At 40.7% G+C, this 19,917-nt stretch overlaps 1 protein-coding gene across 2 annotated transcripts; it reads left to right on the forward strand.

Moving 5' to 3' along the window:
- The first annotated feature begins 1,461 nt into the window (after positions 1-1,461).
- Positions 1,462-19,582, forward strand: RPA2 (replication protein A2). 2 transcript variants are annotated; one of them, XM_081586277.1, is made up of 9 exons: positions 1,462-1,676; positions 1,858-1,964; positions 7,144-7,245; positions 7,372-7,485; positions 12,336-12,410; positions 12,922-13,038; positions 17,216-17,323; positions 17,489-17,583; positions 18,910-19,582. In XM_081586277.1, exons 1-9 carry the CDS (start codon positions 1,586-1,588, stop codon positions 18,992-18,994), a joined length of 894 nt encoding a protein of 297 aa, XP_081442403.1. In that variant the 5' UTR covers positions 1,462-1,585; the 3' UTR covers positions 18,995-19,582. The 2 variants fall into 2 exon arrangements, with proteins under 2 accessions (XP_081442403.1, XP_081442404.1); XM_081586278.1 differs by having other exon boundaries at positions 1,462-1,595.
- The last annotated feature ends 335 nt before the right edge of the window (positions 19,583-19,917 follow it).

The following is a 19,917-nucleotide window of genomic DNA, read 5'->3' on the forward strand; positions in this document are numbered from 1 at the left end:
TTCATCTGTAAAGCGAGGACAACAGCAATATTTACCTACCTCTTAGGACTGAGTTAATAAATGTAAAATGTTTAAGACAGTGCCAGCAGTTTTATCAAAAGGAAATACAATGGCCCAGAAGCCCAGGGACTATGACTATCTTATTTACCACTGAATATCAGTGGCCAGCACAGAGCTTGGAAGGTCAATGCTGCTGCTGCTGCTAAGTTGCTTCAGTCGTGTCCAACTCTGTGCGACCCCATAGACAGCAGCCCACCAGGCTCCTCTGTCCCTGGGATTCTCCAGGCAAGAACACTGGAGTGGGTTGCCATTTCCTTCTCCAATGCATGAGTGCATGCTAAGTCCCTTCAGTCGTCGTGTCCAACTCTGTGTGACTTCATGGACAGCAGCCCACCAGGCTCCTCTGCCCACAGGACTCTCCAGGCAAGAACACTGGAGTGGGTTGCCATTTCCTTCTCTGTGGAAGGTCAATAAATATTTTTAAATAACTGGGGGCGGGGGGCGGGGGAGGAGGGAGGAGGAGTCCTAACAATGTAGTAGTACTTAGGCAGAGGACTGACAGGGTCCACTCTCTTTGGTAGGGACACAACAAAGTTATACGGAGCACTTGAAGCAACCGAGGACACTGAGCTGAATTAGATCAGGGTGAGGAAAGACTGGTTGGGGGGATGTCATTCTCATTTTTTTTGCCATTCTGGGAAAGTGTAATTTTCTCACAGCCTCACTGGGGAAAGGACGAGGAGTAGCAATAAGAAATGAACTTTGGCTCTTTATGGAAAGGTCTGCCCTAGCAGCTCTTGTAAAGGATCCGCCTGCAATGCAGGAGATCCTGGTTCGATTCCCGGGTTGGGAAGATCCCCTGGAGAAGGGAAAGGATACCGACTCCAGTAATCTGACCTTGAGAATTCCATGGGAGGCTACAGTCCATGGGGCCGCAAACAGTCGGACACGACTGAGCTACTAACACTTTATGGAAAAGAACATGCAACCCTACTAGGTACCGTGAAACTAGTACTGTGACTTTCCCGGATGAGCAACTGAAGTGCGATCACCAGACGGAGACGCAGAAGCAGGAATTCTACCATAACGTTTTAGACTGGGGCTTCGTTTGATTAGTGAGAATTTGACAGGAAGAGGAGGAGGCTGTACAAAGGAAGTGATGTAAGGTGTCACTCACTTGACGCGGGTGGGATTACACGGTCTGAGATGCGGAAGTATCATCTCGATTGTTTTTTTCTTGAGACATCGTCCTATCTCAGTGGTTCTCAGCCTCACTTTCGCTTGCGCGGTTTGTTTTGCCCTTTGTAATGATGGCCGCCGGGGCTTCTGGCTTCACGGGAGCAGAGTGCGAGTTTTCAGGAGGTTGGCCCGAGAAGACAGGAAAAGGCGTAGATTCGTGAGCACTGATTGGCTGAAGTCCGAAGCGTTCTGGATGCTGATTGGCTCTGTCCTTCGCGGAATGGAGTTTGTGGCGCCAGTGAAAAGTAGATACAGCGCAGCGGGAGCGGCAGGGGTCTTGAGGGGTTTCGGCGAACCCACCAGCGGGAACCTTCTGGAACTCTCTGCTGCGGGAACCGTGTCGAAGATGTGGAGTAGTATGATGAGTGGGGCGCATGATGAGAATCGCAGGAAAGATTTAGCAAGGCGCGGGGTCCGAGAGGCCTTTGGCGGCGAGGGTCAGGGAGGAGCGGAGGGCCGGCTGAGGGGGCATGTGGGCCGGGGGTGGTGGGATGGGGCGGGGGACGGTTAGAGAGACACTGGGAGTGGTTAGGGTGAAGTCTGGGGTGGGGGTCCGGTGGGTTTTTCAGAGGCTTGGAGGGCAGCACAGATGTTTATACTGTTGTTGTTTAAAACCAGGTGGATTTGAAAGCTATAGCTCCTCCGCTTTCGGGGGAGCCAGCAGCTACACACAGTCCGCTGGGGGCTTTGGATCGCCGACACCTTCCCAGGCCGAAAAGAAATCCGTAGGTTGAACGCGTACTTCGTTTTATTTTATCGTTTCCTGAAGTTCTTAACTCATCTGTGAGAGAATATTTATGAGACGAAGGGTGTTAAACCTGAGCTGTAATTGTCAGTTATCGAATTTGATAATTGAATGCTGTTAATATTGAAAAGTGATGTTTTTCCTAATTTTGCATCCACTATTAACCTGGGTTTATTTTGAAATTTACCAATAGAACTAATGAGTCAGTCTTGTGGGAAAAAACTTGTTTGTATAGGCTAGTTTACATTCTTCATGTATTGAAAGTCAGTTTTCAATGAAATGTAATGAGGTGTTCTAAAAAGTGAAAGTGAAAGTTGATCATTTGCGACCCCATGGACTATACAGTCCTTGGAATTCTCCAGGCCAGAATACTGAAGTGGATAGCCTTTCCCTTCTCCAGGGGACCTTCCCAATCCAGGGATGGAACCCGGGTCTCCTGCATTGCAGGCGGATTCTTTACCAACTGAGCCTCTAGGGAAGCCCCTGAGGTGCTTCCCTGATAGCTCAGCTGGTAAAGAATCCGCCTGCAATGCTGGAGACGTGGGTTCAATCCCTGCGTTGCACTCATCTCACACGCTAGTAAAGTAATGCTCAAAATTCTCCAAGCCAGGCTTCAGCATAGGTGAACTGTGAACTTCCAGACAGTCAAGCTGGTTTTAGAAAAGGCAGAGGAACCAGAGATCAAATTGCCAACATCCACTGGATCATCAAAAAAGCAAGAGAGTTCCAGAAAAACATCTATTTCTGCTTTATTGACTATGCCAAAGCCTTTGACTGTGTGGATCACAATAAACTGTGGAAAATTCTGAAAGAGATGGGAATACCAGACCATCTGACCTGTCTCTTGAGAAACCTGTATGCAGGTCAGGAAGCAACAGTTAGAACTGGACATGGAACAACAGACTGGTTCCAAATAGGAAAAGGAGTATGTCAAGGCTGTTTATTGTCACCCTGCTTATTTAACTTATATGCAGAGTACATCATGAGAAACACTGGGCTGGAAGAAGCCCAAGCTGGAATCCAGATTGCTGGTAGAAATATCAATAACCTCAGATATGCAGATGACACCACCCTTATGGCAGAAAGTGAACTAAAGAACCTCTTGATGAAAGTGAAAGAGGAGAGTGAAAAAGTTGGCTTAAAGCTCAACATTCAGAAAACTAAGATATGGCATCCAGTCCCATCACTTCATGGCAAATAGATGGGGAAACAGTGGCTGACTTTATATTTTTGGGCTCCAAAATCACTGCAGATGGTGATTGCAGCCATGAAATTAAAAGACACTCCTCGGAAGGAAAGTTATGACCAACCTGGGAAGCATATTAAAAAGCAGAAACATTACTTTGTCAACAAAGGTCCGTATGGTCAAGGATATGGTTTTTCCAGTAGTCATGTATGGAGGTGAGAGTTGGACTATAAAGAAAGCTGAGTGCCAACGAATTGATGCTTTTGAACTGTGGTGTTGGAGAAGACTCTTGAGAATCCCTTGGACTGCAAGGAGATCCAACCAGTCCATCCTAAAGGAGATCAGTCCTGAATATTCATTGGAAGGACTGATGTTGAAGCTGAAACTCCAGTACTTTGGCCACCTGATGCGAAGAGCTGACTCATTTGAAAAGACCCTGTTGCTGGGAAAGATTGAAGGCAGGAGAAGAAGGGGATGACAGAGGAGGAGATGGTTGGATGGCATCACCAACTCAATGGACATGAGTTTGGGTAAACTCCGGGAGTTGGTGATGGACAGGGAGGCCTGGCGTGCTGCAGTTCATTGTGTCGCAAAGAGTCAGACATGACTGAGCAACTGAACTGAGCTGTGAGACTTAATATTATAATAATATAATTACGCCTATCCCAGAGTTGTTTTCAATAAATATTGAATTTTTTTTTCAATATTTTCAATGCTCCAGAGAGTATTACTGAAAACAGCTTGAGTTTTGGAGCCAGAATACATGGTGTCCAGAATCGACTTTGCCTTTTAACTGCTGGTGTGAGTTTAGTGAAGCAACTTACATCCTTGGTTTTGGTGGCCCTTGATTTTTCTCATCAGATAATAGTACTAGTACCACTCATGTCACAGGGTGGTTCTGAGACTTGACAAATAAAGTAATGTATAGGAAAGTGATCTGTAAAAAGCTATGCAAATGCTTGTTATTCACTTTTTCAGAAATAAGTTTGCATTTAATAGCTGCTGTTGATTTCATCTTTTTAAAAATACAGGATTTGGTGTTTAGATTCAGTATTAGTCGGTTCTGTATTTTTTGTCCAGGTTGATAAACTTTTACCTGAGCTGTTGATTCACAGGTGTGTATCAGTAGGAAAGAATTCATTGATAATTCCCATACATTTGGGCATTGCTTTATATTTTTCATAAGATTATTTTGTATAATCCTGTAAGAGACTTATTGTTTACTCCATTGCACAACATGGGCTCAAGGTGATTAAGGGACACCTGAACTCGCAGAGCTACCAAGACAGTGCACATATGCTGCTGCACAAATCCAAAATCTGGTGAGCCATTTCCGTCTATTTTATGTTTCTTTTTCCCAGGAAGACCAGAGGGAACTCCAGGTCCTCTAAATTTGTCTTGAGGCTGTAAAGGAAAAAATAAAGGCTAAATCATTGATTCTCATCTTTTCTCCTTAGGCTTAACTATTTTTCTTCATTTCTGGCTGTTAGAATTTTTATCTCAGAATCTCCACCTGACTGGGGCTGTGTATTAAGACCACTTCTCAGAGAAGTGATGGTTGTAAGCCAGAGTCTCAAACCCAGGTCTTTTGCATTTAAATCTAGTGCCTTTTCCATAGTAAATTAGGTTAAAGCTCTATCTAAAATGTTTCCTACTGACTAAACCTGTTATATTTGATCAATTCATGTGAAATTTCCAAAACTGATCATGTTTTGCCTTTTAAAATGGTGGGGGGTGTTTTGTTTTTCGGGTTTTTTTACAGTACTGGCAGTAGCCAGTGGTTCATAGTCAACTAAAAAATATTTTTTTTAAACACACTTGTGCTTGCACTCTCTCTAAGAATCTTTGGAACAAACTGGGAGCTCTCTGTGATCAGTTCCTGGCACATAATAGGTGCTTGTTAAAACACAAGAGGGCTTCCCAGGTGGTTCAGACAGTGAAGAATCTGCCTGCAATGCAGGGGACCAGGGTTGGGAAGATCCCCTGGAGGAAAGAATGACTACCCAGTCCAGTATTCTTGCCTAGAGAATTCCATGGACTGAGAAGTCTGGTGGGCTACAGTCCGTGAGATCGGAAAGAGTCGGACACAACTGACTGACTGACTAACAAAACACAAGAATCCTCTGTGATTTGAGGTGAATTTGAAGGTATTTACTAACACTTCAATAACTACCCATATATAACATTTTTGCCTGAGGAATAATAATTTTTATTGACTACATATGACTATATATAGAGATTGATATTAGCACTTTTATATGTATTACGTATTTTGTTTATAGCTCCACAGGTTGATATCCTCATTTTACAGAATAGGTGGCAGTGTGTCCAGGGCTGTGGAGCAGGGGTTTGAACACAGGTTTATAGGACTGTCTGGCTCCCAAGCTATGTTCTTGCTGCTCTTACCGTAGTGGCTTTTAGTTTTCTTATGCTGAAGATACAGTGAAAATGTCAAGTGTGATAGATGAAAACAGAACCTCAACAGATTTTAAATATATAAATACTAATATAGCATATAACTTCATTTACCAGTACCATAAAATTGGAAAACGTAGTTGGTTCCTTTACATCCTTATTAAAAGCTATTGCAGATAGAAAGAGTGAGGAACAATAGCTGGCCTAATAATTGCTGATATTTCTTGAGTGTTTATAGTGTGCCAGATAGTCTAGGTACTTCACCATATATTAACTTTTCATAATGATTTTTAGTGATTCTATCATTCCATGTTTTATAGATGAGGAAACAGGTAAACAGATGAGTAGAAAAATGTGACCACGGGCGCAGCAGTCCTGAGTGGTGGAGCTGTAATCTTCACCCTCAAGCTTGGCTGCCCCCTTGTATGACATATGTGCTGGTAGTTGGCTGGGCTTACTTTCTACTATCCTGGCAGTACTCACCATTCAAAATTATGCTTCAGCAAAGTGAAATGTTGCTAGTATCATGGACCTTCAGGGATAAGCTTTGATTTCTAAATCAGTTTACATATAGAACAGTTACTGGGTTTATATCTTATTGATTTCCAACAGGAAGAACCCTCATCTTTAACCCGCCATGCTTCTTCTGTCTTGTGTGTAGTCCTGAGTCTATGAAAGTGTGTGTTTGCTCTCAGTCTGTAACACATGTTTCTTACCCAGTGTTTTTTCACCATCAAAATTTTTGCGCTTCAAGGTCCAACCTAAATGCTCCCTCTTCTTGAAATTGCCAATCAATTTTCTGAGATCCACAGAGTTTCTCATTCTATAGCGTACAGAGATCAAGATTGTTGTTTACATTTGTACCTCCCCTAAGTTAGGAGTATGTTGAGGGCAAATCCTATTCATTATACTCATCTTTATGTCCTCTGACCAGTGGTAGGCAAAATAAAAGTTTACACAGTTGTTAGGTTGCTTCCAGATGTGAGTTGGGTGTCTGTCCTCTTCTGCCCATTGCCTCCTGTCCCTTTCCTTTAGGATGTCCAGTGTGACCAAGCCTTTATCCCATTTCCCCCATTGATTGTCAGAACATCTATCCTAGAGCTATATGTCTACATTTCTGTTGTCATTTATCATGAGACTTAGAACAACTCCAAAATTATCTCTCTGCTGACCATTTCTCAAACCCCTTCCAATACCCATCTCATCAGTGATGAAAATCCAGCTCCAGCTTGTCTTCATCCTAAAGGTGGAGTTTCTTCTTAAAAGCCTGTTCCAGAAGCAGGTCCTTATGCTGTCCACAATCTGACCTACTCATTTTGGTGATCCCTAGTCCAACAGACTTACCATTCATCAGGAACTTTGGAGTCAGACAAACCTGAGTTTGAAATCTAAAGTGTGGCATTTGTTAACTATATAACCTGGTTTTCACCTCTGTGAAGTAGAGATAGGTTCATTTTGAAGATTCAGTGTTACATGTAGAGTGCTTGGCACATAGCAGGTGCTAAATGAACAGTAGTTAATTATTTTCTTGATTGAATTTATGTGTACTTTTTTTCAGAGAGCTCGAGCTCAGCACATTGTACCCTGTACCATATCTCAGCTGCTTTCTGCTACTCTCGTTGATGAAGTATTCAGAATTGGAAATGTTGAGATTTCACAGGTATGGAAAATAATTTGTGCAAGAGTCACTTAACATGAAGAACGAAATAAAACTAACATCGTTTAAAAATACATAAATGTTACTTTGGTTTCCAAGAAAACCAAACTTTTTTTCCTTCTGGTCTAGGTCACTATTGTGGGGATAATCAGAAATGCAGAGAAGGCTGCAACCAACATTGTTTACAAGATAGATGACATGACAGCTGCACCCATGGATGTTCGCCAGTGGGTTGACACGGATGTAAGTAGCTGTTTTGGAATCAGGGTGGGGTTACTTTGGGACTTTGGAGGTGTCGGACTTTTTTAGTTTTACTTTTTAAAGGTGGGTCTTATTATAAAAATAAAACATAAGCAAGACGTCAGACACAGACACCCTAACATGAAAGGCCAATACATTTTATTTCATAAAAATTTAAAATCTTTGAAACTTCCCCAAATACTATAAACAAAGTTAAAGGGCAAGTGACAGGACATACTAGGATGTAAACTTTGTGAGTACAAAGATTTTTTATGTTGGCATTGTATCCCCAGCACCTAGAACAATGCCAGTTACATAGTGGGCCCTGAGTAAATATTATTCAAATGAGTGGGAAAATTTTTTGCAACATATTACAAACATTTTAAATTTTTAATTAATGAAAGTTCTTACAAAGGAAAAAGTGACTGTACCTTAGGAAAACAAGGAAAGAAATGCACAAGTAATTCATAATAGGTGAAATACAAATTACAACAACAATCAGAAAAGCAGGTTTACTAAACATTAAGACACCGTTTTTAACTTATTAAATTGGCAAAGAAAAAAAAGAATGGCAACGTTTACTTCTATTGAGAGCAGGAGGCACTTAATTTGGGGAATGGTTTGTCAGTGTTTGTCTGGGAAAGCGGATACCATCCTACCTTGATGTTATGAGTATAACCTTTCTCAAAAATCAGCCAGTAATCAAGACCACCCGTCACAGAAATGTTGATCTCGCAGTCCACTGCTGGAAATTTACATTGAGATAAAGATGTGTGCAAAGATTCAGTAGTAAGATTGTTGATCATCACATTATTTATCATAATGGAAAACTAAAAGGAATCTTGATGTTAGCAATAGGATATTATTAATTAAACCGTAGTATGTTTTTAAAATATTGCAAATGATGTAGAAATGTATGTATTGTCACAAAGAAGTGTTTACCATAAATGTTGAGAGGAAAAGAGCTTGTTAAAGATAGTATGTGTGATGTGGCCCCATTTTTGCAAAGCACCCTGTATATGAGTGTATGTATAAACATGGAAGAATAGACCGAAAGAAAATATATGCTTGTTACCCTTTTATTTTTTAGTTGGATTCTTCTTCCATTTACAGTTTTACATTTTTTTATTTAATTAGTGCATGAGAATGCTCAGTTAGTTCCCCACACCCTAGCAATAGGTTTTATGAGTCTTAAGTTTTTGTATGATAGTTTTAAAAATACAATCTTATCATTCAGAATGTTATTTTTTTGTATGTAATTTGGTTTTAGTGACATTGAATTTTTTCAACTATATTTAAACAAGACTAGGAGCTGCCTGTGGCTCAGATCACAAACTCCTTATTGCCGTATTGAGACTTAAATTGAAGAAAGTAGAGAAAACCATTAGGCCATTCAGGTATGACCTAAATCAAATCCCTTATGATTATACAGTGGAAGTGACAAATAGATTCAAGGGATTAGATCTGATAGAGTGCCTGAAGATCTCTGGATGGAGGTTCGTAACATTGTACAGGAGGCGATGATCAAAACCACCCCTAAGAAGAAGAAATGCAAAAGGCAAAATGGTTATCTGGGGAGGCTATTTGAAAGAATAGCTGAGAAAAGAAGATATTTGAAAGGCAAAGGAGAAAAGGAAAGATACCCATCTGAATGCAGAGTTCCAAAGGTTAGCAAGGAGAGATAAGAAAGCCTTTCTAAGTGAACAATGCAAAGAAATAGAGGAAAACAATAGAATGGTAAAGACTAGCCATCTCTTCAAGAAAATTAGAGATACCAAGATGGGCAATTAGAGATGCAAAGATGGGCACAATAAAGGACAGAAACAGTATAGACCTAACAGAAGCAGAAGATATTAATCAGAGGTGACAAGAATACACAGAAGAACTACACAAAAAAGATCTTAATGACCCAGATAACCACGAGGATATGATCACTCACCTAGAGCCAGACATCCTGGAATGCGAAGTCAAGTGGGCCTTAGGAAGCATCACTACGAACAAAGCTAGTGGAGGTGATGGAATTCCAGCTGAGCTATTTCAAATCCTAAAAGATGATGCTGTGAAAGTGTTGCACTCTATGCCAGCAAATTTGGAAAACTCAGCCATAGAACTGGAAAAGGTCAGTTTTCATCCCAGCCCCAAAAAAGAGCAATGCCAAATAATGTTCAAACTACTGCACAGTTGCACTCATCTCACATGCTAGCAAAGTAATGCTCAAAATTCTCCAAGCTAGGCTTCAAGAGTACGTGAACCGAAAACTACCAGATGTTCAAGCTGGATTTAGAAAAGGCAGAGGAACCAGAGATCAAATTGCCAACATCCATTGTATCATAGAAAAAGCAAGAGAATTCCCGAAAAACATCTACCTATGTTTCATTGACTATGCTAGTCTTTGTGTGGATCACAACAAACTGGAGAATTGTTGGAGAAGTGGGAATACCAGACCACCTTACCTGCCTCCTGCACAACCTGTATGCAGGTCAAGAAGCAACAGTTAGAACCAGACATGGAACAGAGGACTGGTTCCAAATTGGGAAAGGAGTATGTCACCCTGCTTATTTATATGCCGAGTACATCATGAGAAATGCTGGGTGGGATGAAGCACAAGGTGGAATCAAGATTGCTTGGAGAAATACCAATAACCTCATATATGCAGATGACATCACACCTATGGCTGAAAGCGAAGAAGAACTAAAGAGCCTCTTGATGAAGGTGAAAGAGGAGAGTGAAAAAGCTGGCTTAAAACTCAACATTCAGAAAACTTAAGACCATGGCATCTGGTCCCATCACTTCACTTCATGGCAAATAGATGGGGAAACAATGGACACACGAGAGACTTTATTTTCTTAGGCTCCAGAATGACTGCAGATGGTGATTGCAGCCATGAAATTAAAAGATGCTTGCTCTTGGAAGAAAAGCTATGACAAATCTAGACAGCGAATTAAAAAGCAGAGATACTACTTTTGCTGGCAAAAGTCCATCTAGTCAAAGCTGTGGTTTTTCCAGTAGTCATGTATGGATGTGAGAGTTGGACCATAAAGAAAGCTGAGTGCCAAAGAATTGATGCTTTTGAACTGTGCTGGAGAAGACTCTTGAGAGTCCCTTGGACGGCAAGGAGATAAAACCAGTCAATCCTAAAGGATATCAACCCTGAGTGACCATTGGAAAGACTGATGCTAAAACTGAAACTCCAATACTTTGGCTATGTGATGGGAAGAGCCGACTCATTAGAAAAGACCCTGATGCTGGGAAAGATTGAAGGCAGGAGAGAGGGACGACAGAGGACAAGATGGTTGGATGGCATAACCAACTCAATGGACATGAGTTTGAGCAAGCCCTGGGAGCTGGTGATGGACAGGGAAGCCTGGTGGGCTGCAGTCCGTGGGGTCGCCAAGAGTCGGACACGACTGAGCAACTGAACAACAACAACAAAATGTTAATTTGTGGGAAGATTTTTTAGTTGTCTAAGTGCTTTGATTCCCTAGGAGTGTTTATTTCTGTTTTCAAGAACCTGAAAAGTAGTAATCTCTTATCATAATTATATTATTTCTCTAGTTTGTCTATTGACTTTGAAAAGCTTTTCCTTGTTTCAAATTATTGTTTTTTAATTGTTCATGTTTCCTTGTATAATTTCTGTGGTTTCTTTTCATATTTCTGTATATGATTAAGCCTTTTTATAAATTTTGGTAAAAGGAAAGAAGTATAGATCCAGCTTTACTTTTTCCAAGTGGTTTTAAAATGTTCATTGCAGGAATACAGAGTTTTATCTGTGGTATAGATTCAGCTATGTAAAGTAATAGAATGAAATGCAAATAGTTGATAACCTCCAGGTGATGGGAATTGGAATGCTTTTTATTTTTAAAAATCCAGCCAGATTTTCTGTTCTAGCTTTTTATACTCATGTATTCTCTAAGTGGGCTTCTCAGATGGCGCTAGTGGTAAAGAACTCGCCTACCAATGCAGGAGACATAAGAGACACAGGTTTGATCCCTGGGTGGGGAAGATCCCCTCAGGAGGGCATGGCAACCCACTCTACTATTCTTGCCTGGAGAATCCCATGGGCAGACAAGCCTGGTGGGCCATAGTCCATAGGGTCACAAGGAGTTGGACACAGTTGAGGCGATTTAGCACACACACATGCATTCTATAAGCAGAAAAGAATTTTGAGTCAGCTTATATATTTTTCTTATAAATAATAGGTACATAGTCTAGAAAACCCACAAAGAAGTATTGAAATCATTTATAATTATCCCAGTTAACTTTTGTTAACATTTTGACATGTATGTTTCCCCTCGTGGGAAATAAGCTTTTTTCCATGAGTCACAACTGATAGTCACAGACAATAAATAGAATTCTCTGTTATCCTTTGCAGCAGTGTAAAGTATCCCATTATATGAATGTATACTTTTTGTTGGATATGTAGATTGCTTTAAATGTTTTAGTAGTATTCAAAACTATGCTGAGATGACTACTCTTAAACCTAAGTCTTGATTACATGTTAGTAATTTTCTTAAATTTCTCAAAGTAGAGTTGCTGTACTGAGAAGCATGTCTACCAGAAAGTTGTGTGCCTAAGAGCACTGAATGAAAGTTCCATAATTGTTTGCTGGGCTTTTTTTTTTTATATATATGCATGATGTAGAACTTGGAACTGAAAATTACCTTTAGAGATACTATTCTAATGCCTGCTTTTATTTTTTTAAATATTAAATTCTAAAAGGGAAAACTAGTTAGTGCTACATTAGGATCCTTTAGCTCTTACTTTGTAACTTTCTCTACATAAATTAGAAATTTTAAAGAGACTTTCACCAACATCACTAAAAACTAAGTGTGTGTTTGTATTTTTTCTGTTAGGATGCCAGTGGTGAAAACACTGTGGTCCCTCCAGAAACATATGTGAAAGTGGCTGGTCATCTGAGATCTTTCCAGGTAAAGTCAGAAAAAAAACAAGAACAGTTAAAATATATTTGCATGAAGCAGTTTCTGGAGTCATGCCTACGTTTGGGATACTTAAGACTTAACTAAGTCTCTTTGTTTAATGGGAATTATATTGAAGTTATTTCATTATTTTCTTCTTCAAAAGGAAGTAATGAGTTTTTTCAATTTAAAACAGAAAGGTAGAGAAAGAACAAGATCTCAGCCTACAGTTGCTAGCCATGGCATTCATTTGATGTGGAAGGGTAGACACTGGATTTAGAGATTGGACTCTGTTTGTTTAACCTTGGGAAAATCATTGAACATCTCTGAGCTAGTTTTGGTTTTTTTGACTATATTTCATTGACTATATTTGAATTAACTTTGAGTTGAAAATTTTCAATATATAGTACATTTTCCTCATTTAATAAAATACTGTAACCAAAAAAAGAGCCATGATGTTTTGGCCTGAAATTGACTCTAATGTGCTTAGCCTTTGTTCACATTTTTCTCTTTATTTTAATAGAACAAGAAAAGCCTGGTAGCCTTTAAGATCATGCCCCTGGAGGATATGAATGAGTTCACCACACATATTCTGGAAGTAGTCAATGCACACATGATGCTGAACAAGTCGAACAGCCAGGTGAGCAGTTTCGCTCTCATCGTTTTTGCTCTTCCCTGGAGGAACTGCTTCTGTGCTTGGGCTTTGATTTCCTTAACATTTTGCAGATTGAGCCAAAAGACACGCATCATTCAGTCCTCAAAAAATTTTCACCATGAGTTTTGCCATGTTACTTGATTCCAGATGAAACACTCATATTCCTCTCACAATACCTCTCCGCTGTCTTGAATGGCTGAAGCCCAGACAGACTTCAAGTGTAGACCCATCATTATAGGCTGAGCTCTTTGCTTCAGGATTTTCAGTCCATATTCAGAGAAAAACCCCAACTAAGACAGCATTTTGCTGCTTCCCTTTCAACCTATTGGCTAAACGAGAAAATTTATTCACCATTATTTTGTCCCTGAAATTATATTTCTTGTTTCATGCTGAGTTTCTCAACATTTTTTTCTGTCGTATGAATTTAGTTTGACAAGTCCATGTAGGACCACACAAAAGGTTTGTTGATCTGAGTATTAGAATGCCCTTAGATGATTCTGGTAGCAAGGTGGAGGACTGGTTACAGTAGCAGGGACTGGAAAACTGATTTGCTTTTGCATCCTGTTCTTTGCCAAGCGCTTTGCTAAGCATTGGGGATACAAAGAGAAATTCATTCAATTTATTGAGCATAGCATATGCCAATGATTACTCAAGGTCCTAGGAATACAGCAGTGAACAAGATGGATTAAGTGTCTGCACTCAAACTTACATTCTTGAGAGAAATGGATCATAAACAAGAAAATAAATATATAATTATAGATTGTTATAGATACTCTGCAATAAAGCAGAGTAGGACAGGACAGTGATGGAGGAAAACGTATGGTATAATTTTAGATGAGAAAAGAACATTCCAAGCTGAGGAAATAAAAAATCAGAAGCCACGAGATTGCAACAGGCTTGGCATATCTGAGACCGTTAAGAAAGCCACACTGTCTGGAGTGAAGCAAATGACAGGAAGATGGTAGAGGGATATAGACAAGGAAGCAGGACCCAGATTAGGTAGAGCGTCATAGGCTGTAGTAAGAATACTTTCTTCTCATTGATAGTAAACTTTCAGAAGATTTTGACCAGGAAGTGATGTGTGATTTACCGTTACAAAAGCCCATTTGAGCTCTTGTATGGAGAGCAGACTGAGGCTCCAGCAATAGCAACGGCAGTAATTTTGGGGGAATGGTAGCAGCAACTGGGAGAAGAGGTTGGATTCTAATCTGTTTTGAAGGTAGAGTTGCGGGACCTATTGATAGTTTAGAAACAGGATCTAAAGAAAGGGAGGGTTCAGATATAACTCTTAGGTTTGGGGCTTGAGTAATCAGATGAAGCTAGCAGGTTTTGAGGATAAAATCCAGAATTCTGTTTTGGACTTAACAAATGTGACGTGCCAGTTAGACACGCAAGTGGAGACCAGAGTGGAAGGTTGACTGTATAAGGCTGGGACTCGGAGAGGTCAGGGCTAGAGAGAACGCTTTGGGAGTCATTGTGTGGATGGTATTTAAAGCTTGAGATGAGATGAGATGAGATAACTAGTGAGTTATTAGAGACCTGAGCCCTGGTAACACCTTTAGGAGTGTGGAGGCACAGGAGCCAGAGAAAGTCAAAGAAGTTGTCAGCTGGACAGGAAGAAAATTGGGGACTGTGATTCCATAGGATATTCTGAAAAGAGTATTTTAAGGAAGGAATGGAGTTCAACTGGGGAATGCTGCCCAGAAGTCAAGTAAGATGATGAGAGGGGTCTGTCGAATTTGGAAACGTGGGTCTCCAAAAGAGTGGCTTCAGTAACGGATAGGGGGGACGTGGGTTAGGAAGAATGGGATTGGATAGAAACTTCAGAGTGTTTATTTTATGACTATGCTTCATAACAGACACATATGTATCAAATGTTCTATGATAAAAATGGTTTTAAAGTGAGGATAGGTGGAAGTTGTGAGCATAGACAATTATATTGAGGAGTAAATAAAACAATCCTTTCCCTCAATGAGTTGCCTCAAGCATTGGGCGGGGGGGTTCAGATCACTTAAGCAGTGAAAGCAGCGATGAGTGGCGAGGGCAGTATACCATGGAACCACAGAGAAGAGTTGCCCATCCTGACCCAGACATCAAGAAAGACCTGAAGGAGATGATGCCTAAACCTAGTCTTAAAATTTGCGTGGGGAGGTAGGGGGGATACCTGAAGTAGGTCATATCAGCAGAGGTATCCAGGGAAGAAATAGCATTCAGGTCAGTATTATCATAACATGAGATTTCTGTCTTACCAGAAAGCAGTGTGAAGGCATCTAGCTTGAAAGCAAGAGGATCATGACGGGTTTTTGTTGTTTATTTTTTTTATGACCTCAAAGCATTAGCATTTAATGGACGAATGTTGAAGGAATGAGTCTCCTGCCTGCATGGGAGTTCCCCTGATATGCTTCCACAATGCTGTTTTACTTGTAATGAGTACTTAACATATTTGATCTTTTGTCATCTTTATTCAGTTCCATAAATTAAACACTGACTGAGTATCTCCTGCCCACCAGGCACTGCAAAGCCGAAGGGATTGGTAGGGGAAAGTGATAAACCGCGATAGCTGCTGTGAGAGGAAATGGGACGAGTGCTGTGAGACCAGAAAGAAAGAGCACAACTAACCTGGCCTGGGAGGGTGTCAGGGATGGCTTCTTGAAGGCAGTGGCAATTAAGTTGGGCTTTGAAGGATAAGAAGAGTGTTTCCCGGGCAGACGAGGAGAGAAGCAATCCAGACATGGAATAAAGTGTCAGAGGCGTGTGTGAATGGCCAGAAGTCCTGTGTTGAAAGCTAGTGGTCAAGAATAAAAAAAAAAAAGACTCTGATGTCTAGTTATGGTAAGTCTTGAATGCCCGGGAGTTTCGTATTATTTTCACAGGCAGGGGGAGCCAGCTGAAAGTTTTTAGGTGGAGGAGAGACATGATCAGAAATTATTACTTGGAGCAGTAAGGAGGGTTGATTGATGTAGGAGAGACTTGCAGCTGAGACACCGGTCAGGAGACGAGGGGTGATGAGGATGGACGAGCTGTTGAAGATCGTATTCATAGGCTGTGGTGCAGACTGTGGGAGATGAGTGACTGGAGACCCAGATGGCTGACTTCTGCAGGACTGGGCTCGGGCTTACTAACTGAGATGAAATACCTAGCAGGGCAGGCCAGTATGGGGAGGAGAGTAGTGAACTTTATTTTGAAGTGCGTGGGACATCTAAGTGGTGGTGTTCAGTTGATGGTTAGGGACAAGGATTTGTGGTCTGAGAGGAAGGCTGGGATGAAATCCTGGGGAGCTATCAGCCTTTTGAAAGACAGGTAGATGAGGAGACTGAGAGGAGATACTGAGAAGGCAGAGTTCACGAGTTAAGTGGACAGCTAGAAGAATATGGTGCTAGGAAGCCCAGGGATGGGTCCATTTCAAGAGGAGGGTGGTCAGCAGTGTCTGCTTCTAAGAGGTCAAGTGTTATGAGGGACTGAAAGGGATTACCGGCTGTGTTGGTTGAAAAGCGTTGGTGACTTTGGTGGGAACAGTTTCAGGGGTATATTTGGGGAGAATCCAAATAGGGGAGAAGTGAAAACAGTGACTATAGTCTATTGTTTTTTTAAAGTTTGGTAAAAAAAAAAAAAAAAGGAAGAGGGTGATGAGAATTGTGTCTCCTTTTCTCTCCTTGTAATGCTTAATGCCTGGCTGACACTTGGTAAGTGCTTGAATGATTGAGCACCGAAGGTAGATACCACTCTAACAGAACTCATTAATTTTCTTTGTGCTCTTTTTCCTCTGGTTCCTCTCACATTACAAAGAAAAGGGAAGCCAGGAAGTACCTTTTCTCTCTGTTTGATACGATATATATACTTCAGAGAATGACTTTATCTTATGAAATACTCGTTACATAATAGCTATCCTTTCCAGTCTAAGCAATTGTTATTTGGAAAATTCTGCTTAGGACATTCCCTGGTGATCCAGTGGTTAGGATTCAGTACTTTCACTGCCGTGGCCTGGATTCATTCTCTGGTTGGAGAACTAAGATCCCACAAGCCATACGTTGTGGTCAGAAAAACAAAAAAAATTTTTGCTTAAATTGTTTTTTGTAAACTACTTATTAAGCTACTTAAAAGAGCAAGAACTATGTTTAAATTGGTAAACTTACTAATGTTGTGAACTTCCTTATTAATTCAGCCCTCAGCAGGGAGAGCACCTATCAGCAATCCAGGAATGGGTGAAGCTGGGAACTTCAGTGGGAATAACTTCATGCCAGCAAATGGCCTCACTGTGGCCCAGAACCAGGTATACACTTGAGTGTCTCCAGACTTGCAAGACACAGAGCTGTAAATTGTTACTTTCTTAATGGTGCTAAGTATCTGACTCATTTCTTTCTTATAAAGAGATTCTCGCTTGATAGGGGAGCTGATTCATAGTAGTTACTGAAATCTTTCTGATTTGAATCTTGAGGTGCTGAATTTGATCAAGGCTTGCCCAAGACCTGAAGGATTGAACTTTCAGGATCTCAAGAACCAACTCCAACACATGTCCGTAGCCTCAATCAAGTGAGTATTTGGTTTGTGTGAGCTAGGATTCCAGAATCATACCCATTTCACCTGACCAAGGTTTCCTTTAATGAGAAGTGAGTTTGAAAAAAGAACAATTGTTGACTGGTAAGAGGGAAGTTGTTCAGTCATGGAAAAATAGAAAAAGGACTCCTAAGATGGTGCTGCCTGTCACTTCCCTCATTCATCTTTTCATTCAACAAATAGTAAGTCCAGGTATGTGTGAAGCATGTAATTTTGAGCAAAAACTGACCTGATATCTCTTGTGGAATTTAGTCTGGAGGAATGAGATCCTGGCTCCTGGTCCTCAGGTGTACAGTCTCATTGCTGTTACTGTCCCAAATGTGGAGAGTGTGCCTCACGCTATCTGGATCTAAAGCCGTTAGACAGTCCTTCCAGCATCATTGTCCTGATAACCTGTTAGATGAGCAGCTTCCTGATTCTAATGAACTCGTCAAACAGAGTATTGTGTTTGTGATAGCTGTTACTATAAATCAGTTGAAATTCTAGATCTCGATAGAGAAAAATGCTCATGTCTCATTCCATTTCCTGTCCTATAAGATGAGGATAATAATTCCTGTCTTAAGAGTTACTGTGATGATGAGGTGCAGAATGGCTGTCACAATAGTAGGTGGTCTGTAAATTGTTACTATTATTAAATATGATACTGACACTGACCCTGAAGGCCTTAAAACCATTTCTGGAAAGACCTTTTCTTTCCTTCCTGAAACTATTTCCCAGAGGGAAATTGGAGGACCCATGGATGGATGAGGAGCTTTTTTTTTTTAAATAGCTATTTCTACTAGGAAACATTATGTGTAAGCTGAATGACAGCTTTAGATCCTAGTTTCAGATGATCGTTTAGACTGGTATTTAAGTGAGGTCCTATTTTGTTTGCTTTACACAATCTGAGAGAGGGATCCAAGGCAGCCCTAAAACCATCATCTCCGTGGATTACCTCAGTTTTGCAATTTAACTGATGTTTCTCCCTGCAAGAGCCTTCTGTGAGCAAAATGGCTGTGAATCGGTGGCTCAATAGTAAAGAATCTGCCTGCCAATGCAGGAGACACAGGTTTGATCCCTGGGTCAGGAACATCCCCTGGAGAAGGGCATGGCAACCCACTCCAGTATTCTTGCCTGGGAAATCCCATGAACAGAGGAGCCTGGTGGGCTACAGTCCATAGGGTCACAAAAGAGTCAGACACGACCTAGCGACTGAAACAAGAAGAAGATAGAAAGTTGGGAAATGAGGGAAGTTTACATATTCAGCCATATTTAAAAGGCAGTTTCCTATCTTCTGCATTTGAGTGTTTTCTTTCTTTCTAGGCTAGCTGTGGATTTTCTGAGCAACGAGGGACACATCTATTCCACTGTGGATGATGATCATTTTAAATCCACAGACGCAGAATAACTGGATCTAATTGGGTACCCGAGATGTTTTCCAGTTGGACCTTTTTTTTTGCAGCCTCTTGTCTCCAGCTGTGCATATCATTGGCTACTTGACTTCTAGGAAGTAGATTAAGATGTCAACTGACATCCTTTTGAAACTTACTATTACTCTTCTGTGTTTTTGAAGCTCAAAGGGATATGGGCCACTGAAAAGAGTATAAACGAGGGCAGAATTTCTTAAAGAAGTAACAGATTAGTTAGTTACAACATCAAGATAAATGGAATTGAAAGAGAAATGCTACCAAGAGAATTGAGCAGTACTGCTTAAATAATGTACGAGAGTTTCTATTCCTAAATTGTTTCCTCTTGAGAGAAGATGAGCAGCACTGGGCCCACTCACCTCTGCCTTTTCTTGCTCGCCACTTTGGTTATGTGTTGTTCCTTTCAGAATTGCACTTTTTTTCACTTCATCGAAATAGCTGCCAAAAGTGTGTTTTTATAAACATAGCGTTCTAGAGTGCTGACTTCCTGGGTCATAGGAGAGAAAGAAATGTGTGTTGTACAAAATAAGTACGTTCATATGTTTAATAAAATAGTTGTGTTATTGAAATAACTTGTAAAAATGTTCTTATTTCTTTACGCTGCAATAATTAATGCTTTATTACCTCAACTAATTCTTAGATAAGTTAATGAGGTGTAACATGCAAATAAAAGTTCTATAACTGCTTTACCCGTGTTTCTAAATGAGATCTACCAGCAGCTGTGTGAAGAAGGCCCCACCCCCCCTTGGTTTCTGACGGTGAACAACAACCTGGTTGCTCTCTGTACTAGCAGGATACCTCCCACCTGGGGAGCTGTGCAGATGCTTGCAAGTCAGTCAACCAGTGTGTTTATTTGCAAGCGTGTCCATTCTTGTTTCCTAAAAGAACAATGGCTAAAAACAGG

The sequence above is a fragment of the Giraffa tippelskirchi genome, chromosome 3 (assembly GCF_054371585.1).
Source record: "Giraffa tippelskirchi isolate mGirTip1 chromosome 3, T2T-mGirTip1v1.2.pri, whole genome shotgun sequence".
NCBI lineage: Eukaryota > Metazoa > Chordata > Mammalia > Artiodactyla > Giraffidae > Giraffa > Giraffa tippelskirchi.

Bases quoted from the DNA above. Each gene is read 5' to 3' on its own strand.
- RPA2 (XM_081586277.1), top strand. From the start codon at position 1,586: ATGTGGAGTAGTATGATGAGTGGGGCGCATGATGAGAATCGCAGGAAA. The intron at 1,677-1,857 runs GTCAGGGAGGAG...GTTTAAAACCAG, and splicing joins AGAGGCCTTTGGCGGCGAGG to GTGGATTTGAAAGCTATAGC. The intron at 7,246-7,371 runs GTATGGAAAATA...CTTCTGGTCTAG, and splicing joins GAAATGTTGAGATTTCACAG to GTCACTATTGTGGGGATAAT.